This window comes from Erythrolamprus reginae, chromosome 1 (assembly GCF_031021105.1).
Source record: "Erythrolamprus reginae isolate rEryReg1 chromosome 1, rEryReg1.hap1, whole genome shotgun sequence".
In the NCBI taxonomy this organism is placed as follows: Eukaryota; Metazoa; Chordata; class Lepidosauria; order Squamata; family Dipsadidae; genus Erythrolamprus; species Erythrolamprus reginae.
Window position 1 is genome coordinate 410,713,501 of NC_091950.1, and position 21,297 is coordinate 410,734,797.

At 41.8% G+C, this 21,297-nt stretch overlaps 1 protein-coding gene across 2 annotated transcripts; it reads left to right on the forward strand.

Moving 5' to 3' along the window:
• The first annotated feature begins 860 nt into the window (after positions 1 to 860).
• Positions 861 to 20,957, forward strand: EXO5 (exonuclease 5). Of its 2 annotated transcripts, XR_011557590.1 has the most exons (6): positions 861 to 1,093; positions 8,108 to 8,373; positions 9,509 to 9,613; positions 9,699 to 9,871; positions 11,763 to 12,489; positions 15,742 to 20,957. XR_011557590.1 is itself a non-coding variant. In XM_070735236.1 (5 exons), exons 1-5 carry the CDS (start codon positions 993 to 995, stop codon positions 12,225 to 12,227), a joined length of 1,110 nt encoding a protein of 369 aa, XP_070591337.1. In that variant the 5' UTR covers positions 861 to 992; the 3' UTR covers positions 12,228 to 20,957. The 2 variants fall into 2 exon arrangements, 1 of the variants encoding a protein (XP_070591337.1); XM_070735236.1 differs by having other exon boundaries at positions 11,763 to 20,957.
• The last annotated feature ends 340 nt before the right edge of the window (positions 20,958 to 21,297 follow it).

Below are 21,297 nucleotides of genomic sequence, written 5' to 3' on the forward strand. Positions count from 1 at the left end.
AGCATGCGCAGAAGCCAAATCTCTCTCTGGTGTGTGTGCCTGCCTACCAGTCACACGGAGCTCATCTGAGCACAAAGCCTGAAGATGATGAGTGGGACCTCGTCAAAACGTCGCCAGGGGTCTGTCAACCTTACAGGGGAAAAGATCTGAATAGGCCAAGAAAATGCCAGGATGCTCGTGAAAATCTACAAAAACAAATATAGGAAACAATACATAGAAAACAATAAAAGAAAACTACAAAAAATGTAAACATATACTGTATATATGTAATGTTTCTATGTATTGTTTCCTTTTTTGTATATTTCACAAGCGTCAGCTTTTAAAAAAACTTTCAATAAAAATCTTTTTTTAAAAAAGAATAGAACAGAACCTTGGAGGTCTTCCAGTCCAATCCCCTCCCTCCCTCCCTTCCTTTCATTTATTAGAACAGCAGAGTTTGAAGGGACCTGTCCTGGAGATCTTCTAGTCCCCTAATAATCTTTGTTGTTTTTCTCTACACTCTCAGAGGTCTTCAAACTTTGCAAGTTGAAGTCTTGTGGACTTCAACTCCCAGAATTCTCCACCCAGCTACACTTGAAGACTTGTGGACTTCAACTTTAAAACTTGAGGACTTCAAATTGAAGACTTGTGGACTTCAACTCCCAGAATTCTTGAAGACTTGTGAGCTTCAACTCCCCTTCAACAAGAGGTCCTTAACAAGCTATGCTGGCTGGAGAATTCTGGGAGTTGAAGTCCACAAGTCTTCAAATTGCCAAGTTTGAGGACCCCTTGTTTTAAGGTCTCAGCATCCCCAAGTCCCTCGCTGGCGAAGCGGGGAGGCGTCTCTAATCTTTGGGTGGGTGGGAACCGGAACGGGGATGCAAGGAAGGAGGACAGCCCATTTCAGCCGGAAAGAAACAAAAAGAAACGCAGCTCCTAACTTAAGGCTCCTCCTTCGAGCAGCTGACACAACGATCTTGCTTTTTGAGAAGAAGAAAAACAAAGCGCGAAACATGTCCGGCCTTGACTCCGGATTGCAAGACCCCGAGGCCGCCTCGGGTTTTTCCGACCTGAGCGACTCCGAATTCTTGCAGATAGAAGAGCCGGAGATCGGGTGAGAGGGGCGGGCTGGGCCCAGTTCCCAAAACCTCCGCTTCAGTCTCCTCCCTGGGATGCGCGCTCCCCGGAGCCAGCCACGAATCTAATGAATCGGGTGCGCCGTTTTTGTTTTGTTTTGTTTTGTTTTTATGGTCAAAGCCGCGTTTGGAGTTCGAACTCCATGTTTGCAAGCCCTGGGATGTGGGCAACGGGGCTAAAGCGCACGCAGTTTGTAGCTTGCGTGTGTGTCTGTTTTCTCCACCCGCATTTGCGCTCCCGTGGGGATTTTAAAAAAGTAGGGGGGTCACTTTCAAAAGGAGGCGGGCGGCATAAAAGTTTAATAAAAGTGCAATATAATAATAATAATAATAATAATAATAATAATAATAATAATAATAATAAACAATAGAGTTGGAAGGGTCCCTGTCTTTCGTAAACTATTCAAGACTCATTTATACCGCCAGGCATGGGGGAGATAGCCCTTCCCCCTAGGCCATTACAAGTTATGCATGGTATGTTTGTGTGTATGTTTGGTTTTATAATAGGGGTTTTTAGTTGTTTTTTATTATTGGATTGTACATGTTGTTTTTATTATTGTTGTTAGCCGCCCGAGTCTACTGAGAGGGGCGGCATACAAATCCAATAAATTATTGTTGTTGTTGTTGTTGTTGTTATTATTATTATTATTATTATTATTGCCGGATCAAATGATGTTCCAGTTATTATTACTGTGGTTCACTGCACAGTCAGCCAGATATTCAGACTGTATTTGACATTTTTATCTGCTTATCAAACTTCTTCCCCAGGACCTGGGACAGGTAGATGTGGGTATTTGATTGTATTAAAGGTATCGCCCTGAGTCTGCGGAGAGGGGCGGCATACAAATCTAATAAATTATTATTATTAATAATAATAATAATAATTATTATTATTATTTAATAATTTATTCGATTTTTATGCCACCCTTCCCCTTAGACTCAGGGTGGCTTACAACATGTTAGCAATAGCACTTTTTAACAGAGCCACCCTATTGCCCCCACAATCCGGGTCCTCATTTTACCCACCTTAGAAGGATGGAAGGCTGAGTCAACTTTGAATCGGTGATGAGATTTGAACCGCTGACCTACAGATCTACAGTCAGCTTCAGTGGCCTGCAGTGCAGCACTCTACCTGCTGCGCCACCCCGGCTCTATTATTATTATTATTATTATTATTATTATTATTATTATTATTATTATTATTATCAGGATAGGATGCAAGCTATTTGAATATGAATAGCTCAGGCTGGTAGTTAGGCTGTTGATTTGAACTCTGAGCTTGGCAATTTGGTTGCAAACATTTAGTCACCATTTGAGGAGACATCATCAGTGTCTTTTGAATTGTGCTTGTCTGTCAGAACACAGGTCTTTGAATACCTGTGCAAATTAGTCTGAATGTTTTTCGGATATTTCTGAGTCATAGTGTGATTTTGGCTGTTGCTATTGGGCTGTAGTTAATAATATTAATAACAACAGAGTTGGAAGGGACCTTGGAGGTCTTCTAGTCCAACCCACTCCTTACACTGGAAAGCCTACCCTATTTCAGACAAATGGTTATCCAACACCTTCTTTAAAACTTCTAGTGTTGGAATATTCACAACTTCTGGTGGCAAGCTGTTCCACTGATTAATTGTTCTAACTGTCATGGAATTTTCTCCTTAGTTCTAAGTTGCTTCTCTCCTTGTTTAGTTTCCACCCATTGCTCCTTGTTCTACCCTCAGGTGCTTTGGAGAATAGGTTGACTCCCTCTTCTTTGTGGCAACCCCTGAGATATTGGAACACTGCTATCATGTCTCCCCTGGTCCTTCTTTTCATTTAACAACTAGACTTACAATCCTAGGTTTAGAAAGCTTAGAACTACTTCGCCTTAAACATGACTTAAGCATAGCCCATAAAATCATATGCTACAACCTCCTTCCTGTCAATGACTACTTCATCTTCAACCACAACAACACACGAGCATACAACATGCAAACTCAAAGTAAACTGCTCTAAATTCATCTGCAGGAAATACAACTTTAGTAACCAAGTAGTTGCATGGAACTCACTACCACACTCAGTAGTATCATCACCTAACCCCCAAAACGCTGACCTCTCCGATTCCTAAGAGGTCAGTAAGGGACATGCATAAGTGCACCAGAGTTCCTTCCGTCCCCTGTCCTAATATTTCTCTTTGACTAATATCATGTATATAAATATTGTTTTATCTTTATATACCACCAATATGTACTTGACAAAACCAATCACCTCGAGGTTCGATTACTGCAACGCTCTCTACATGGGGCTACCTTTGAAAAGTGTTCGGAAACTTCAGATCGTGCAGAACGCAGCCGCGAGAGCCATTGTGGGGCTTCCAAGATTCGCCCATGTTTCCTCAACACTCCGTGGCTTGCATTGGCTGCTGATCAGTTTCCGGTCACAATTCAAAGTGTTGGTCATGACCTTTAAAGCCCTACATGGCATTGGACCAGATTACCTCTGGAACCGCCTGCTACCACACGAATCCCAGCGACCGATAAGGTCCCACAGAGTTGGCCTTCTCCGGGTCCCGTCGACTAAACAATGTCGTTTGGCCGGCCCCAAGTGAAGAGCCTTCTCTGTGGCGGCCCCAACCCTCTGGAACCAAATCCCCCCAGAGATTAGAATTGCCCCCACCCTCCCTGTCTTTCGTAAACAACTCAGGACTCATTTATACCGCCAGGCATGGGGGAGTTGAGATATTCCTTCCCCCTAAGCCATTACAAGTTGTGCATGGTATGTCTGTGTGTATGTTTGGTTTTATAATAAGGGTTTTTAGTTGTTTTATTATTGGATTGTTACATGCTGTTTTTATCATTGTTGTTAGCCGCCCCGAGTCTACAGAAAGGGGTGGCATACAAATCCAATAAATAAATAAATAAATAAATAAATAAACAAACAAACAAGACATACCCAGTTCCTGCAACCTTTCTTCATCCTGTATATTTTAGTCTTCAGTCCCCTAATCATTTTTGTTGCTCTTCTCTGCACTCTTTCCAGAGTCTCAACATCCTTTTCGCATTGTGGTAACCAAAATAGAATGCAGTATTTGAAGTGTGGCCCTACCGTGGCATTATAAAGTGGTATTAACAGTTCACGTGATCTTGATTCTATCCCTCTGTTAATAAGTAATAAATAAAAGAAAGCAAACTGACGTCACAAAGACATCCTTCCTGACCGGCCGAAACGTAATATTACTGTATTTTACTAAAGGAGAAACATGTTTCTAAAGACAGAAACTCAGCTCTCTGTCCCAAGTAGAAACTAAAGAGCTAACTTTTAACATATGCAGATTTGGCAAACCATTCAAGACAGGGTTAAAAACCCAAGAAAGCCAGCATCTAGGATTTAATTACATCTGTTAAACAAGATTAAAAACCTCAACTCATTTCCGAGGCAAGGTGATTAAAATCGAATAACAAAATGCACAAAACAAGCCTCTGCATTACAAAATGCTGTAGGAAAAACTGTATGAAAAAAAAATCCATAGACTCATCAAACCAGGTAGTCAACTCCCCCAGAATTACACGGTGGTTGGTGGCTCTGCTTCACCATTAAGCCATCTTTCCCATCAACCTCCATGTTATTAATTGCTTAATATTACTTAATTAATTATTACTTGCTATACTGCTTGCTATTAATTACTTGCCCCTTGGCCAATGAACAAAATGTATCTTTGTTGTGTGAATGGGAGTGATTGATTTGTAATAAGTTTGGGTTTTAGATTAGTTAATTTTTTAGTTAATTAGATTTAAGATGTTTTTTATTGTTTTTCTATATGTTGTAAGCTGCCCCGAGTCCTCGGAGAGGGGCGGCATATAAATCTATTCCATCAGTCAATCATTATTTCAAGGATCTTTCTCCCATTTGTAACTGATCCAGATAGATATTTCTTCCAACATTTGGAAGACATTGAAACTCTGGAGAAGGTGCAGAAAAGAGCAACCAAAATGATCAGGAGTCTAGAAACCAAGACTTACGAAGAGAGGGTGCGGGAACTGGGCATGGATAGCCTAGAGAAAAGGAGGGCCAGAGCGGACATGATAGGTATACGAGGGGTTGCCACAGAGAGGAGGGGATCACTTTATTCTCCAGGGCACTGGAGGGACGGACGAGGAACAACGGCTGGAAGCTGACCAAGGAGAGATTCAACCTGGAAATAAGGAAGAACTTCCTGACGGTCAGAATGATCAACCAGTGGAACAACGTACCAGCGGACGTTGTGAACTCCAATACTCTGGACATTTTAAAGAGGAAATTGGACTGCCATTTGGCTGGGATGCTATAGGGTTCCTGCTTAGGCAGGGGGTTGGACTTGATGACCCGCATGGTTTCTTCCAACTCTAACAATGAATGAATGAATGAATGAATGAATGAATGAATGAATGAATGAATGGAAAGACTGCTGGAAGTAAGGAGCATCCGTCAAAAACTGCTCTTCCTGTCTGCTATTCCTGATCAGGATAGCAAACAACGGAGATCTTTCCTTCATCAGGATACTCTTTCTCCCTCCCTTCCTCCTCCTCCTCTCTCTCTCTCTCTCTCTCTCTCTCTCTCTGTAGATTCTCAGTTCATCCAGGTCATGGTTGCGTGAAAGGTGCTTTTTCAGAAGGCAACAGGACTTTCTAAGAAACATAGAAGATTGACAACAGAAAAAGACCTCGTGGTCCATCTAGTCTGCCCTTATACTATTTTCTGTATTTTATCTTAGGATGGATATATGTTTATCCCAGGCATGTTTAAATTCAGTTGCCGTGGATGTACCAACCATGTCTGCTGGAAGTTTGCTCCAAGCATCTACTACTCTTTCAGTAAAATAATATTTTCTCACGTTGCTTCTGATCTTTTCCCCAACTAACCTCAAGATTGTGCCCCCTTGTTCTTGTGTTCACTTTCCTTCCCAGGTTTCTTGTTTCTTTCTTTTGAAGATGTTTTACTTCTCATCCAAGAAGCTTCCATGTGACCCCCTCACGCATGTACGCATGACACCACCACCACTCCCGCTCTTAGCACATGATGCCATGCCCATTTTGCTCTTTCCCCAGACTTCAGAGCTTTTTTAGGAGCCTGGGGAGGGCAAAAATAAATACGATTTGTTTGTTTGTTTGTTTGTTTGTTTGTTTGTTTGTTATCATCATTTTTTATCCATCCTGCCGCCTCCTCTTTGCTGGTCCAGCTGCCTACAAGGAGTATAAATCCTTCCGTTCCCCACAATCCAGTCAGAGCTGAAGAAGCTTTTTGGATGAGAAGCATGTTAGGGTGATAAGTTTAGAACTGACCAGCTGATGCAATGTAATGATGGGAATGAGTCAGCATGGTTTTTGGCTGTTATCCCTTTAAGAAGAAGAGGCCCTATTAGGGTGTCTCTCTCGCTGTGTGTTCTTCCCTGCTATAATTGCTGCTTGTTTGACATATGCCTATAGTATGTGTATGTATAATATATATTATTTTGTAGATAAAACTACTATTTATTACAGTGGTACCTTTTCTTACGAACGCCTCTAATGAACTTTTCGAGATATGAACCCAGTGTTTAAGATTTTTTTGCCTCTTCTTCCAAACTATTTTCACCTTACAAACCCAAGCCACCGCCACTGGGATGCCCCGCCTCTGGACTTCCGTTGCCAGCCGAAGCACTGGGATTTTCCTGAGCCTCCCCTCGCTGGGAATCCCCGCCTCCGGACTTCCTTTGCCAGCTGAAGCACCCGTTCTTGCGTTGCTGTGATTCCCCTGAGGCTCCCCTCGCTGGGATTCCCTTCATTTTTGCCAGTGCTGCTTTGAATCCCAGTGAGGGGAGGCTCAGGGAAATCCCAGCAACACAAGAATGGGCACTTTGACTGGCAACGGAAGTCTGAAGGTGGGGTTTCCCAGCGAGGGGAGGCTCAGGGGAATCCAAGCAACGCAGGAACGGGCGCTTTGGCTGGCAATGGAAGTCCAGAGGCAGGGATACCCAGTGGTGCAAGGCAAAAGGGGTGTCTTTTTGGGATCGGGTTGCATGCATTAGTTGCTTTTACATTGATTCCTATGGGGGAAATTGTCAGGATGAGCGTAATTAAAGTCCGTTTGAACCTTAAATCATCCTGGAGGCGATGGAGTGACAGAGGATACATTTGTTTTCAAAACAAGATTTCTTTTTATTATAAAAGTAGAAAATTAAATATGTCATGAGAGACAAATGAAAAATACATCTTCACATGATGGCTGCTAAGACAGGAATGAATAAACTAATATGGAGAATAGGATAAAGACGGATGTGAGGTATAATGACGTGGCAGGATTTTACATCATAGTAGGAGGACCTAATAAAACACACACAGTTAACTATTTAATTATTGAATGTCTCTGAATGTCTCTGTGGCTGTCAATATTCAGCGTGACAAAAATTGCTTCTTACGAACTTTTCTACTTACGAACCTGGTCACGGAACGAATTAAGTCCGTAAGAAGAGGTACCACTGTAGAAACATAGAAACATAGAAGACTGACGGCAGAAAAAGTCCTCATGATCCATCTAGTCTGCCCTTATACTATTTCCTGTATTTTATCTTACGATGAATATATGTTTATCCCAGGCATGTTTAAAATCAGTTGCCGTGGATTTACCAACCACGTCTGCTGGAAGTTTGTTCCAAGGATCTACTACTCTTTCAGTAAAATAATATTTTCTCATGTTGCTTTTGATCTTTCCATCTAACTTCAGATTGTGCCCCCTTGTCCTTGTGTTCACTTTCCTATTAAAAACACTTCCCTCCTGGACCTTATTTAACCATTTAACATATTTAAATGTTTCGATCATGTCCCCCCTTGTACAAACCTTTTTGCTATTTTTGCTCCTGAGTTGTCTCACGTAGTAAAGCTGTGCACACTCTGACAAAGAGAAACATCTTCAAAAACAACAACAACAAAGTCCAGTTGCCTCTTGAAAAAGCACTTTTGCGGACATGGTAATCCAAAGTCCTTGCTTGCTCCTAACAGGGAACCCCAACTCCTAAGTGGTCCCAGCCCTCAGCATGATGATTCTCGGACAGATGTGGAAAAAAGGATGAGGAGGACAGCAAAGAGAAAGAGATCGAGGACCCCTCTCGAAGATTTCCACCTGCGCTATCTTCGTGTCACAGATCTCTCTGCTCAAGTATGGTGTGAGCAAGAGACAGTTTATTACAAAGAACAACCAAGTGTGCAGTTGCCAGAGAAGAAAACAGTTGTCTTAAACGCAGGAACGTCCATCCATCTTGCCAGAGGTAACGTCATTTGGATGTTTGGGTTAAATTCTAGTCATTTCTATATACGAGGGTCGCCCAGAAAGTAATGCACCACGTTCTTTTACTCAGCCTACAGTAACGAATTGTCAGGAGTGCGTGTGTAAATTTTGCATTTCTTCAAACAGATAGCATAGCTGCAGCAGCGTTTTGAAATGGCGTCTGTAAGTGATGTATGTTACAAGCAGCGTGTCATCATTGAGTTTCTCACTGTGGAGAAAGAAACTGTTGGGAACATTCATGAACGTTTGAGTGCAGTTTATGGAGAATCTGCAGTCGACAGAAGTACGGTTAGTCGCTGGGCACAGAGGGCGAGGCCATTAGAAGACGGAAATGGCTTTGTGGCCAGAACATGGAGTGGTACCGGCAGGGCATACATGCCGTTGTGTCTTGCTAGAGGGAGGCCATAGACCGGGACTGAGATTACATAGAAAATAGGGAGTGTAGAAGAAACATCATTCTTTCTTGTGTGTAAGTTTCATTGTGTTCAATAAACAATTGTGGAAGAAAAAAAATGTGGTGCATTACTTTCTGGGCGACCCTCGTTCATTGCAAGGGGTGGGGTATAGAATAGAATAGAATATAATTTTTATTGGCCAAGTGTGATTGGACACACAAAAAAATTGTCTTAGTGCATATGCTCTCGGCGTACATAAAATAAAATATACATTTGTCAAGAATCATGTGGTACAACACTTAATGATTGTCATAGGGGTCAAATAAGCAATGAAGAAGCAATATTAATAAAAATCTTAGGATATAAGCAACAAGTTACAGTCATACAGTCAACATGGGAGGAAATGGGTGAAAGGAATTATGAGAAAAACTAGTAGAATAGAAGTGCAGATTTAGTAGAAAGTCTGACAGTTTTGAGGGAATTATTTGTTTAGTAGAGTGATTAGTAGAGTATAGGATCATAGAGCTGTTAGGAACAGGTCCATATTTCCAATTTGTAAAATAGTGTGCGGGGGTGTGTTTCCTGCATAATAAAGCTGCTAGCCCTTTAGGTGCCCCAGAGCTACCTTTTTGTTATGGTGGTGGTGGTAATGAGACTAAATTGCGACCAATTTTAAGAGCAGGAAAGCAACATTCTTTTTCTGTGGCTGTTTCTATCCAGAACTGCAAGATCATGACTTGGTGCCCATCAAGACCACGAGCCGAGAAGACAGATGGGCTGTCAAACTGCTTAACCTCCTCCTGACCATAACTGACCTTCGAAAAGGTGGGTGCGCTGGTTGTGAAACGCTCCCCACGCCCCTCAGGATGGCAAAGGTGCTAACTGTATATGTCGCCTTCTCCCTGCCCAGGTCAGCGTGTGCGTGAATGTCCAGTCTTTGGCGTATTAGAAGGCATTTTCGTGTCTGGGATTATTGATCAGCTGAATCATACGGCTAAAGGGGAATTGCAACTGAGTGAATTGAAGACAAGGGAAAGGCCTTCCTTGCCTTCACCTTCGCAGAAGAAGAAGGACCGTTTCCAGGTGGGTCGGGGTGAGATTGCAGGCCCTATGCTGGCCGAAAGCGAGACTTGGAACCCGGATAAAAGGAGGGAATTGGCTGCATTCACACCATGGATTCAGCTGGGACACCGAAAGTCCTAAGAGTTGGATTCACACTTAAGTTGGGAAGTAACTAGGAAGTCATCTAATCCATGGATCCCCAACCTCTAGGCCGCAACCATTATTATTATTATGTCAATACAACACAGCAAACGAGATCACTATGCTGGATTTCGTATTTCATCACCAGTCGGGCGCTTCCCAAGCACCTAGGACTGTGGCGAATTATGTTTGCCGATCCCAGCAAAGTGGCCTTTTGCAATTGACAGATAGAGATTTTGTCAATTCCAATGGTTTTCAAATGTCCGCTGAGATCCTTTGGCACTGCGCGCAGCATGCCAAGTACCACTGGGACCACTTTCACTGGCTTATGCCAGAGTCGTTGCAGCTCAATTTTTAAATCTTCGTATTTCACTTAATTTCTCTAGCTGCTTCTCCTCAATTCTGCTGTCCCCTGGGATTGTGATGTCGATGATCCATACTTTCTTTTTCTCCACGATCACAATGTCTGGTGTGTTATGCTTCAGAATTCGGTCAGTCTGAAGTCGGAAGTCCCACAGTAGTTTTGCTTGCTCATTTTCGACCAGTTTTTCGGGCTTATGATCCCACCAGTTCTTTGCCACTGGTAAATGATAGTTCCGGCACAAGTTCCAGTGGATCATCTATGCCACAGCATCATGTCTATGCTTGTAGTCAGTCTGTGCGATCTTTTTGCAGCAGCTGAGTATGTGATCGATTGTTTCATTATTATTGTTGTTGTTGTTGTTATTATTATTATTATTATTATTATTATTATTATTATTATCAGCAGCAGCAGCATTTATTAGATTTGTATGCCGCCCTTCTCCGAAGACTCGGGGCAGCTCACAGGATAAAATATTTATTTATTAGACTTGTATACCTCCCCTTTCCGGGGACCCTGGGCGGCTCACAACATACATTGCAAACAATAAGTACACAAATCTAATAGTTAAAAATATAACTAAAAACCCATTAATTTAAAAAACAGTCAATTTACTCAATCACACCCACACATAACATTAATGGTCAGAACAGAAGGGGGAGGCATATACTAGTTGCCCCAAGCCTGGCGACATAGATGGGTCTTAAGGCGACATAGATGGGTGACAGCCCCAACCCTCTGGAATCAACTCCCTCCGGAGATTCGTACTGCCTCCACCATCCCAGCCTTTCGTAAAGCCTTAAAAACGCACCTCTGCCAACAGGCTTGGGGTCATTGAATTTTAACATCTACCCTGGCTTATGATTGAACTGATAATGTATGCTAGTATGAAGCATGGATGGCTGGTTTTTTAAATAAATTGGGGTTTCAGAATATGACTTTTGTTAGTTTTTCTACATGATTTTAGACTTGAAATTTTTTTGTATTTAAATGTTAGATTTCTCGCATATTCTGTATTTGTTTTGTTGCAAGCTGCCCTGAGTCCAGAACTCAAATGAATGAATGAATGAATGAATGAATGAATGAATGAATGAATGAATGAATATAAAGAGACCTGAATGAATGACTGTATTTGCACACATGCAGCTTGACATGCACAAGTCTTGGGCCAATGGGGGAAGGTGAATTTACTTAATGACTGTATGATTCACTTACCAACTGTATTGATTTGCATAACCACCATGGCAGAAAAATAAAATCAATTCGAGGGTTTCTTAATAACCATCTTGTTTAGCAATGCAAATATTTATCCAAATTGTGGTCGTAAGTTGAGGTCTACTTTACTCAATGAGACACAGGTGAGGCTGAAAGTTGGATGCAACTCAAAAAGGGCTGTTTGATTCATTGCAGGTCTCTTTATATAAACATCTCTTTGATGCGATGGTGCAAGGATGCTTAACCCAAGATATCTTCGTACATCACCTTCACCTGAAGCCCCAACAGTCACTTGGACAGGAGATCCAAGAACACGCTCAAAAAGCTGGATTTGTGGTGCAACGCTTCGAAGACCTCCTGGAGCTGGTGCTTCTCAACTTGATCCACTCGGACATTCCGGCCATTGACCGCCTTCAAATTGAGTACATTCATCAGCAGACCAACAAGTTGCTGGGCACCGAAGTCATGACCTACGACCATGATGAATTGATGTCCATGTGCCATTATTTCTTAGCCTATTGGAAAGGGCAAAGGGATCCCAAGGGAGTAGACATCGAAGACACTTGGAAATGCTCCTATTGTGCCTTTGCCGACATCTGTGATTGGCGCCGGCAGAGAGTGGGCAGCCTGACCCGAAAGGGCAAAGAGAAGAAAACCTGAGCGAGAGCCAATCCAGTCCTAGCCAACTCCCTGCTCTTCCCTTCTGTCATTCTTCCAACAGTATCACTGGGCTTGCTAAAGGCAGTAGAAGCTGTAACCCATCGTGTTTTCAACAAAACTTCCCTAGATCCATGAATTTATTGGATTGGCCCAACTTCTCTGGCCCAAGAGCCAAACGACTGAAGCTTCACTGGTTTTCTCTTTATATCAGAAAACTTTTTCTCAGAAAGCTCAACATCCTGAATGTAAACCTGAGACCAAGGTATGGGTGGTGGTGGTGGTGGGTGGGTGTGCATATTTAAAAATATTTCCAGGTCAAAATGTTTTATTTATTTTTATTATTAGAGTTGAAAGGGACCTTACAGGTCATTGAGTCCAACCCCCCTGCTTAAGCAGGAAATCCTACAACACCCCAGCCAAGTGATAGTCTAATCTCCTCTTGAAAATGTCCAAAATTGGGGAGTTGACAACCTTCGCTGGCAGGCCGTTCCACTGGTTGATCGCTCTGACCGTCAGGAAGTTCTTCCTATTTCCAGGTTGAATCTTTCCTTGGTCAGCTTCCTCGTCCGGCCCTCTTGTGGCCTGGAAAATAGTGTGACCCCCTCCCCTCCGTGGCAACCCCTTAAGTACCTGTATACAGCTATCATGTCCCCCCTAGCTCTTCTTTTTACTAGACTATCCATGCCCAGTTCCAGCAACCTTTCCTCATATGAACTGGTCTCTAGTCCCTTTATCATTTTAGTTGCTCTTTTCTGCACCCTTTCCAGAGTCTCTATATCTCTTTTGAAGTGTGGTGACCAGAACTGGATGCAATATTCCAGGTGCGGTCTGACCAGGGCCTTATAGAGTGGTATTATTACCTCTCTGGTCTTGGAGTGTATCCCCCTGTTCATGCAGTTTAGGATTGTGTTGGCTTTTTTAGCCGCTGCTGCACATTGCTGGCCCATGTTTAACTGGTTGCCCACCAAGACTCCAAGATCCCTTTCACAGTCACTTATGGTGAGTGTGGTTTCGCCCAATTTGTATGCATGTTTTGGGCGGTTTTTTTGCCTAGATGCGGGATTTTACTTTTCTCTACATTGAACTTCATTTTGTTCATTTCGGCCCACTGTACAAGTCTGTCTAGATCTTTTTGTATCCTGTGCCTATCCTCTGTTTTTGATAAATTTGCATAGTATTCTTCTCTTAACTCTGGACAGCCATAAGCCGGATTACTATATAATGTAGTACCAATGCACCTGGAAGGTTTGGCATCCTCTGGTCCTCATCCAAAGGCAGTCCAGGGCAGAGTTCCCCAACCTTCCTAGGTTGATGGCCCAGAGCAGGGAAAGAGGGGATGGTTTTGTGGGAGGGGTAGGTTGTTCACGCGAGTAGGGCTACAAGTGCCTGTGATGTTCAGGCAAGTGGGACTGCAAGCCCTCATGCAAGTGGGGCCATGAACACCCATGGCATTTGTGCAAGTGGGTCCTGAGCACACGTGAGACTTGTGCAAGTGAGACCCTGAACACCTCTGATGCTTGTGCAAGTGAGGCTCCAAGCACCTGCAACATGTGAGTGCTCTGATATGGGGGAACCAGTCAGCCACACATGTGGCTCACTTGCAGATAGGATGTGGCCCAGAGGTTGAGGATCCCTGGTCTAGGGGTTGCACCGTCTCTCTCAGCCCTGCGCTCTGGAACAGCATCTCCTTCCTTCCCCCAATACCTCTGTGAAATAAGTATCATAATTTTTTTCTACAAGTAACCCTCAACTGATGACAACAACTGAGCCCAAAATTTCTGTTGTTAAGGATGGTTTGCCATATTTTACGATCTGTCTTGCGACAGTTACTGTTCTGCCGGGTTCTCGGCACGAGCCCCTAATTAAATGCAAAGGTAGAAAAAGCAGACACACACACGTGAAAAGTCAAGAACACTGTCTTTATCCAAAGGAAAATAGAAGCAAAACACCCTTTTGGTATTCAAAGAGCTCACTTTCAAAGCAAACAGACTTGAATGCAGTGAAAAAACAAGAAACAAACACAAAGCAATTAACAAGCAGCTGTGAAGACATCACAGCTACTCTCCTTCAAACGTTTTCAAACTCACACGTTTGGCTATGGTTTAAGTTCAGAGTCCTGATATCAAAGCACAGAGAGTCCTTGGGGAATCCGGAGAGTAAAGCCACTTCCACTGTCACGAACAGATAAATTTCCACCCTTCTGCAGCCAAAACACTGCCAATTTAAGGGCAGCCCCAATTAGTTGAACCGCATCCAACCACAGGTGAAACTCCCTTATCTCCTGAAGTATTTCCGCAGCTGCTCCTTCCTAGTCATTGCTCTGCGGCTGCGTACATCAATGAATGCTTCTTCATCAGAGTCCAGCGAAGATAAGGATGAGGATGAATTGCTCCCTAATGGGCTGCATGCCATGACCCCCTCTGAGGGTCCCATTTCACAGTCACTCCCTGCTTCCGACACTGCTTCGCTGTTCGAAGCAGTCGGCAGTAAAACAGGCCTCTGACACTGGGAGGATTCACCCACATCCACCCCCCCAGTCTTTGGGGCAGGAGCTGGCCCAGAGCCAACCACAACAGTTACTAAGTGAATTGCTGCCAGAAGGTCAAAATTAATTGTCTGAATTTTGATCACGTGACCAATGGAGATGCTGCAACAATGGTAAATGTGATAAATGGGTCATAGGGCCCTTTTTTCAGTGCTGAGGTAACTTTGAATGGTCACTAAATAAATAGTTGGAAGTTGAAGACTACCTGTATTAATCTCCTTAACAGTTTAGATATGGAGTATCTGAGATGTAGGGAAGGGCATTATTATTTGAACTGTTAACTCTGTTGTGGTTAGCTCTGGCCCAGCTCCTGCCCCAAGGACTGTGGATGTGGGAGAGACATCCACATGCCGCAGGCCTGTTTTGCCCCCGGTGGAATCTGCTGATGAAGGCTCCTCTGACCAAGAAGACATGAGTGACAGGGAGGAGGAGAGTGTGGCAGACAGCTCAGAAGGAGATCAATTATCTATCTCCTCCTTGGATTCAGAACAAGAGTTAATGATACAGCCACGCATACGGAGAGCAATGCATAGGCAGCAACAACTGAGAGATTATTATCAAAGAAAATGAGGCCACCTGTGGTTGGATGGGGCTGTGGTAATTAGTGAGGCTGCTATAAATAGCAGCCTGTGGGTTTGGCCATTGTGGAGGATTATCTGATCGTTGTGTTTCGTGACTGCCTTGCTGACTTCGACCTTTGTGTACTGATTTTTCCCCACTTTGAAACTAAACCAGAGCAAAGTGTGTTTTACTTTGTAAAAGAAGAAGGACTGTGAATTTTCCTCACAGCTGCAAGCTAAGTATCTCAGAACTGATAAGGGACTTGTACAAATTACCAGTTTGTTTGGAGACAAGTGCTCTTTGCTATACAAAAAGAGTGCTTAGTTTATTTGGATTTTTGGTATAAAAAACATTGTTTTGAATTTTCAAACGTGTGTGTGTCTCAAATTTGTATCTGTGAATTTTCAGGAGGATTGTACCAGAGACCTCAACAGAACACTCTCTATCTCAAAAAATTACGTCTGAATAAAATAGATACTAGGAGCTGTAGTGGTGCAGTGGTTATAGACTCGGCATATTACTCACAACAATCTGGCTCCTCATTTTACTGACCTCGGAAGGATGGAAGGTTGAATCGACCTTGAGCCAGTGAGAATCGAACTGCCAGCAATCGGCAGTTGGCAGTCAGTAGAATTAGCCTGCAGTACAACATTCGAAGGGCTGCGCCAGCCCAGAATACAAACTCTGGGGAGCGGGAAAGAGAGAAAGAAGAGAGGTTTCTGACTAGATGTAATTGGTTGTGACTCAGCAGTCTTGTTAGGCCTCAAAACTCCTAAAAACGGACACACCTCTTCTACGACAGTCGCCCGGAAAGTAATGCACCCAATTTTTTTTCTCAGCCTACAGTAATGATACAATTGTGAAACTTTAGAGATACATTATTTGAATTGTCAGGAGTGTGTGTGTATAACAGAAATGTATCATGTTTCTTCAGCCAGATAGCGTAGCGTGTTTCGAGATGGCGTCTGTAAGCGATGTGCGTTACAAGCAGCGTGTTGTTATTGAATTTATCACTGCGGAGAAAGAAACTGTTGAGAGCATTCACAAACGTTTGTGTACAGTTTGCGGAGAATCTGCAGTCGCAGAAGTACGGTTAGTCACTGGGCACAGAGGGTGAGGCCATTAGAAGACAGTTTGGCTATTTAACCAAGAGGAATCAGAATTTTATGTGATTTGGAATAAAGTGTATATATGGATAAATAAGAAGAAGAAGTAAAAGTAAAAATTAGGCGAGAATGGTAGAAGCGTTGTTATGATTTAATTTTTGAGTTTTATCTTGTTTATATAGGAAGGTTTTTTATATATGAAGGTTAAACAAAATTGCTTCTTTTCATTTAAATTAATATGTTGATTTAAAGTATTAATAATGTATTCTTTTTTCTGTATGGAAATTTGACTTCTAGAATAAGAGGGGAAATTGCAACCCCAATTTTATGTTAAATGTGTGTTTGTTAGTTTGTCATTTTTATGAAAAATCAATAAAGTTTATATATATATATACAGTAGTCCCTCGCTATACTGCGCTTCACCTACTGCGGCTTCACTTCATCACGGGTTTCTGAGGAAGTCGATCGGCAGATTTAAACAGCCCGCCGAACTCGATCGGCAGGTTTTTCAAAAAATATATATACAGTGTATATCTAAAATTGTAAATACGTATTTAAATACTGTATCTAAAATAAATACTGTGTGGGAAGGGTTTATAAACACTTAAAACAATGAAAACTTACCAAACAATTAAAATATAAATACTTAAATAAGTACTATCAGTCGATAAATTCCCCATCGCGGATTTCACCTATCGCGGCCAGGTCTGGAACGTAACACCAGCGATAGGTGAGGGACTACGGTGAGGGACTACTGTATATAAAAAGAAGACAGTTTGGCAGAACTCCAAGGCTTCGTGACCAGAACAAGGAGTGGTATGGACAGGGCATACACACCCTTGGATCTCGCTGGAGGAAGGCCATAGAACGGGACGAAGATTACATGGAAGAATAGGGAGTGTAGAAGAGACATCATTCCTTCTTGTGTGTAAGTTTCATTGTGTTCAATAAATAATTCCTGAAGGAAAAAATGTGGTGCATTACTTTCTGGGAGACCCTCGTACAAAAGGAGACGCTAAGTAAACTAACCCTCCATCCCGTCTCTCATCATTTCGAGTCTCTTGAAAGAGGCTTGCAAACAGAAATAGAAAAGCAGCAATTATCGGAGCGTTCTGTTTCTGTTGGAAAAGGTTTAAAAAGGCGGTTCTGGTTTTATGCCAGCACTTTTCCTTCTTCACAGTCTGTTCTGCTAGCTCCAGATTCTTCTAAAGAAAACAAGAACTTAAGAAAGTTTGAACTAAGATTGGCATAATAGAGAGTTTGATATTCTTTATACTTATATAATGTATTTTTTTTTAGTGTAAGGTGGGTTTTTAGTGTAAGGTGGGTTTTTTTGAGGTTTTCTCATTTGATAATATTATATAAGTTCTACAGAATGTTTTTTTAATGGAAGAAAGATAAGCCTCCATTGAATGATTAATAGAAAAAGAAAAAGAAATATGTTTTATTTTAAGCATGGTTTTAGTGTTTGTACTTATATACTGTTTTTTATCCTATGTTGGAGAAAAATAAAATCTGTATTTGGAAAGAAAGAGAGAAAGGAAAGAAAGAAAGAAAGAAAGAAAGAAAGAAAGAAAGAAAGAAAGAAAGAAAAGAAAATAAGAACACAATTGTAGGGGAGGGAAAGGACTGGGAAGAACTGTTTTCACAGGAGAACCCAATTGAATTCATGGTAGAACAATGTTTGCATCTAGCTAAACTATTAGCGTTCAATGTTCGAGCAATTAGCCTCCATTGAAATTAACTTGGATAGATGAGTGCCTTGAGTGTATATTGCAAGAGAAATACAGTGCAAACAACCCTCACATTCAACCCAAAGGTGCTTTTTCAAGAGGCAGCTGGACTTGTTCTTTTTTTTCTTTGAAGACGTTTCGCTTCTCATCCAAGAAGCTTCTTCAGCTCTGAGTAGATAGTGAGAAATGTAAGGATTTATATTCCTTGCAGACAGCTGGTCATTTGCATTCTCATTGAGGTCACCTGAGTAGTGCAAATGGTTCCTTTCCTTGGCAGTTTTTCTAGAAATCGGTTCATATTCCCACACATTCGGGAATGCAACTTTGAGACCACCATGACTTGAATGATTCCATAGAATTTTAGCCATGCACTTGGGATGAGCACCCTCAAATGGTGTGGGCGTATGAATGGATTTCCCAAGAAAGGAAGGGAAAGGAAAGGAAAGGAGAAGAAAGGAAAGAAGGTGGGGGGAAAGAAAGAAGGAAAAAAGAAAGGAGAGGAGAAGAAAGGAAATGAGGGGAAAAGAAAAGAAGGAGAGAAAAGGAAAGGAGAGGAAAGAAGGAAAAAAGGAAGGGAGGGGGAAAGGAAAGAAGAGGAAAGGAAAAGAAAGAAGGAGGGGGGAGAAGAAAGGAAAGAAGGAGGGGGAAAAGAAAGAAGAAGGGAAAGGAGAGAAAGGGAAAGGAGGAAAGGAGAGGAAAGGAAATGAGGGGAAAAGGAAAGGAAGAAAGGAAAGAAGGTGGGGGAAAAGAAAGAAGAAGGGAAAGGAAAGGAGGAGGGAAAAAGAAGGAATGGAAAGGAAAGGAGAGGGAAAGAAAGAAGGAAAAAAGAAGAAAGGAAATGAGGGGAAAAGAAAGAAGGAGAAAAAAGGAAAGGAGAGGAAAGAAGGAAAAAAGGAAAGGAGAGGGAAAGAAAGAAGGAAAAAAGAAGAAAGGAGAGAAGAAAGGAAATGGGAAAAGAAAGAAGGAGAAAAAGGAAAGGAGAGGAAAGAAGGAAAAAAGGAAGGGAGGGGGAAAGAAAAGAGGAAAGGAAAAGAAAGAAGGAGGGGGGAGAAGAAAGGAAAAAAGGAGGGGCACAAGAAAGAAGAAGGGAAAGGACAGAAAGGGAAAGAAGGAAAGGAAAGGAAAAGAAAGAAGGAAGGAAAGGAAAGGAGAAAGAGAAAGTTGCTCTTTTTACTTACATTAACATCACAGCATGCTTCCCATCTGAGTGGAGTTATACATCTCTATAAGAATATAGGAAACAGACTTTGCCCTGCCAACTGTAGACCAATTAGCTTGCTTTGTACAAAAAGGAAGCAACATGCAAAGTGTCCTTATTTAAAGCGATTGCATTGAGCCCAAAGTGAAACTGGTTGAATTTAGAGGAGACCATTTAACCTTAGACCACCGTCTGCTCTTGCACCATTTAGCTGAAAAAATACACCTCACTGCCCAAAGGCACGTTTTTGCAAATCTGTGTGGATTTCAAATCAGTGTTTGATCTGATTCTGCAGAGGAGGTTGTGGCAAAAATCTTTGGAAGTCCTCAGTATATAAAAGATTGCTCCCTCTTATTATCCCTCCTTGCTGAGGCACAGATTTTTCTCTTGGGGGCTCTTTCCCCCCAAAAAGAGGAACGAGGCAAGAGCATAATTCAGCCCCTTTACTTTTTAATTTGTACATCAATAATTCAGGCTGTCTCATCATTTTAATTTTAGGCAGCAATCCCAGCCTTGCAGTATGCAGACAATGGGGTAATTTTGCTTATTTCCCAGTGGGAATGAGGGGACATTTGTGAGCGTTGTTTCCTTTTGGGTAGAAGAACAACTTGTAATATGCTGCTATATTAAAAAAACAACAACCCTAAAGGACTAGAATTTGCAAAACAAGCCAGTACGTCATACAACTGGCAGATTAAACAGTTCCCAATGGAGCGAGTAGGTACTTATAGATACCTTGAAGTGAGTTCCGGGTTTCCTTATCTTAAAGTGCACATTTTTCTTATCGGGCAGCTGTCTTAAGATTTTTCTATTCAAAGGAGGTGCATTTTCTTCCTTCTTGCTTGCTAAACTTCACCTCTCACCTTTATGGCGTTCCAATTTGCATTTTTACCAAGTTTCCTATCCCAGTGGCTTTCTAGTCCAGATTTATAAGAGCGATACTTGCGGTTCCAAGATGCATTAAGAATGCTGTTAAGAGACTTAAGTGGGGTTTGTTGAGAAAAGTCCGTCTTTCTCTCTCTCTCTCTACTTTTTGGTTGAAATTCAGTTTTTTTTTCATCCTGTGGGTCTGTCCACTTATTCCCAGAGGCCATTTTTAATCAACTTGGTGAACAAAAACTAATCGCAAACTAGTCCTTACCATTTTCTTTGGAAAAGTCTGTGACCATTGTTAGGACTCTGTCCATAATGGTTGAGTTGGCAATATACAGTATATAAACCAACAATATGTGTTGTAACTGAGCTATGTCTATTTAGCTGAGGTATCGCACACTGCCACAAGAGGGAGCTAGAGTTCATAGTTTAATTCTCTGAGTCACCCTCTCTGTTTCTCTTTGTCTAAACTATTCACTGTTAATGATTGCTCACTGTTAGATTAGCTCTGCAATCTCTCTGTATTTAGTTATGTATTATACCAAAAATGTGTTTAGGCTTGATATCCTTGTTTGCTGATTATGACAAAGGGAATTGTTAAGAAAGACTGTACTTAATATCTGGATTGTTATTCTGACTTATTATGTGTATGCCGTCAGACTGTTTATCTGAATATGTTATTTCTCAAAGTAAACTTTAATTCAAGTTAGTATATCTGTGTGTGGCTGAGTAGTTATTCACAACTAATCTCAATCTAAATGTTTCTGTGTGCGTACAACCTTGGTAAACAAAGATTACTCTGCTCATAAATTAACAACCATTAAGGCTTGAAAATGCCAGGATTCATCTTAAATAACTTATCCTTATCCTGGAGTATTGATTTTCAAGCCACCTTAAGCCCAATATCTGACTCTACAGTTAATGGAGACTTCACAAATGAGTCTGTACCTTCATTTTATCTCCCTTCAATTCTAATTCTGAAATTTTGTTGAACTTAGACTGGGCGTTCTACCTTCTGTGGAAGCGGTTTTAAAATAATTCCTTTTCAGCAGAA

Excerpts from the sequence above, each read along its gene's own strand:
- EXO5 (XM_070735236.1), top strand. The coding sequence starts at position 993 with ATGTCCGGCCTTGACTCCGGATTGCAAGACCCCGAGGCCGCCTCGGGT. Across the intron at positions 1,094-8,107 it reads ATAGAAGAGCCGGAGATCGG|GGAACCCCAACTCCTAAGTG; the intron begins GTGAGAGGGGCG and ends TGCTCCTAACAG. Across the intron at positions 9,614-9,698 it reads CATAACTGACCTTCGAAAAG|GTCAGCGTGTGCGTGAATGT; the intron begins GTGGGTGCGCTG and ends CTCCCTGCCCAG.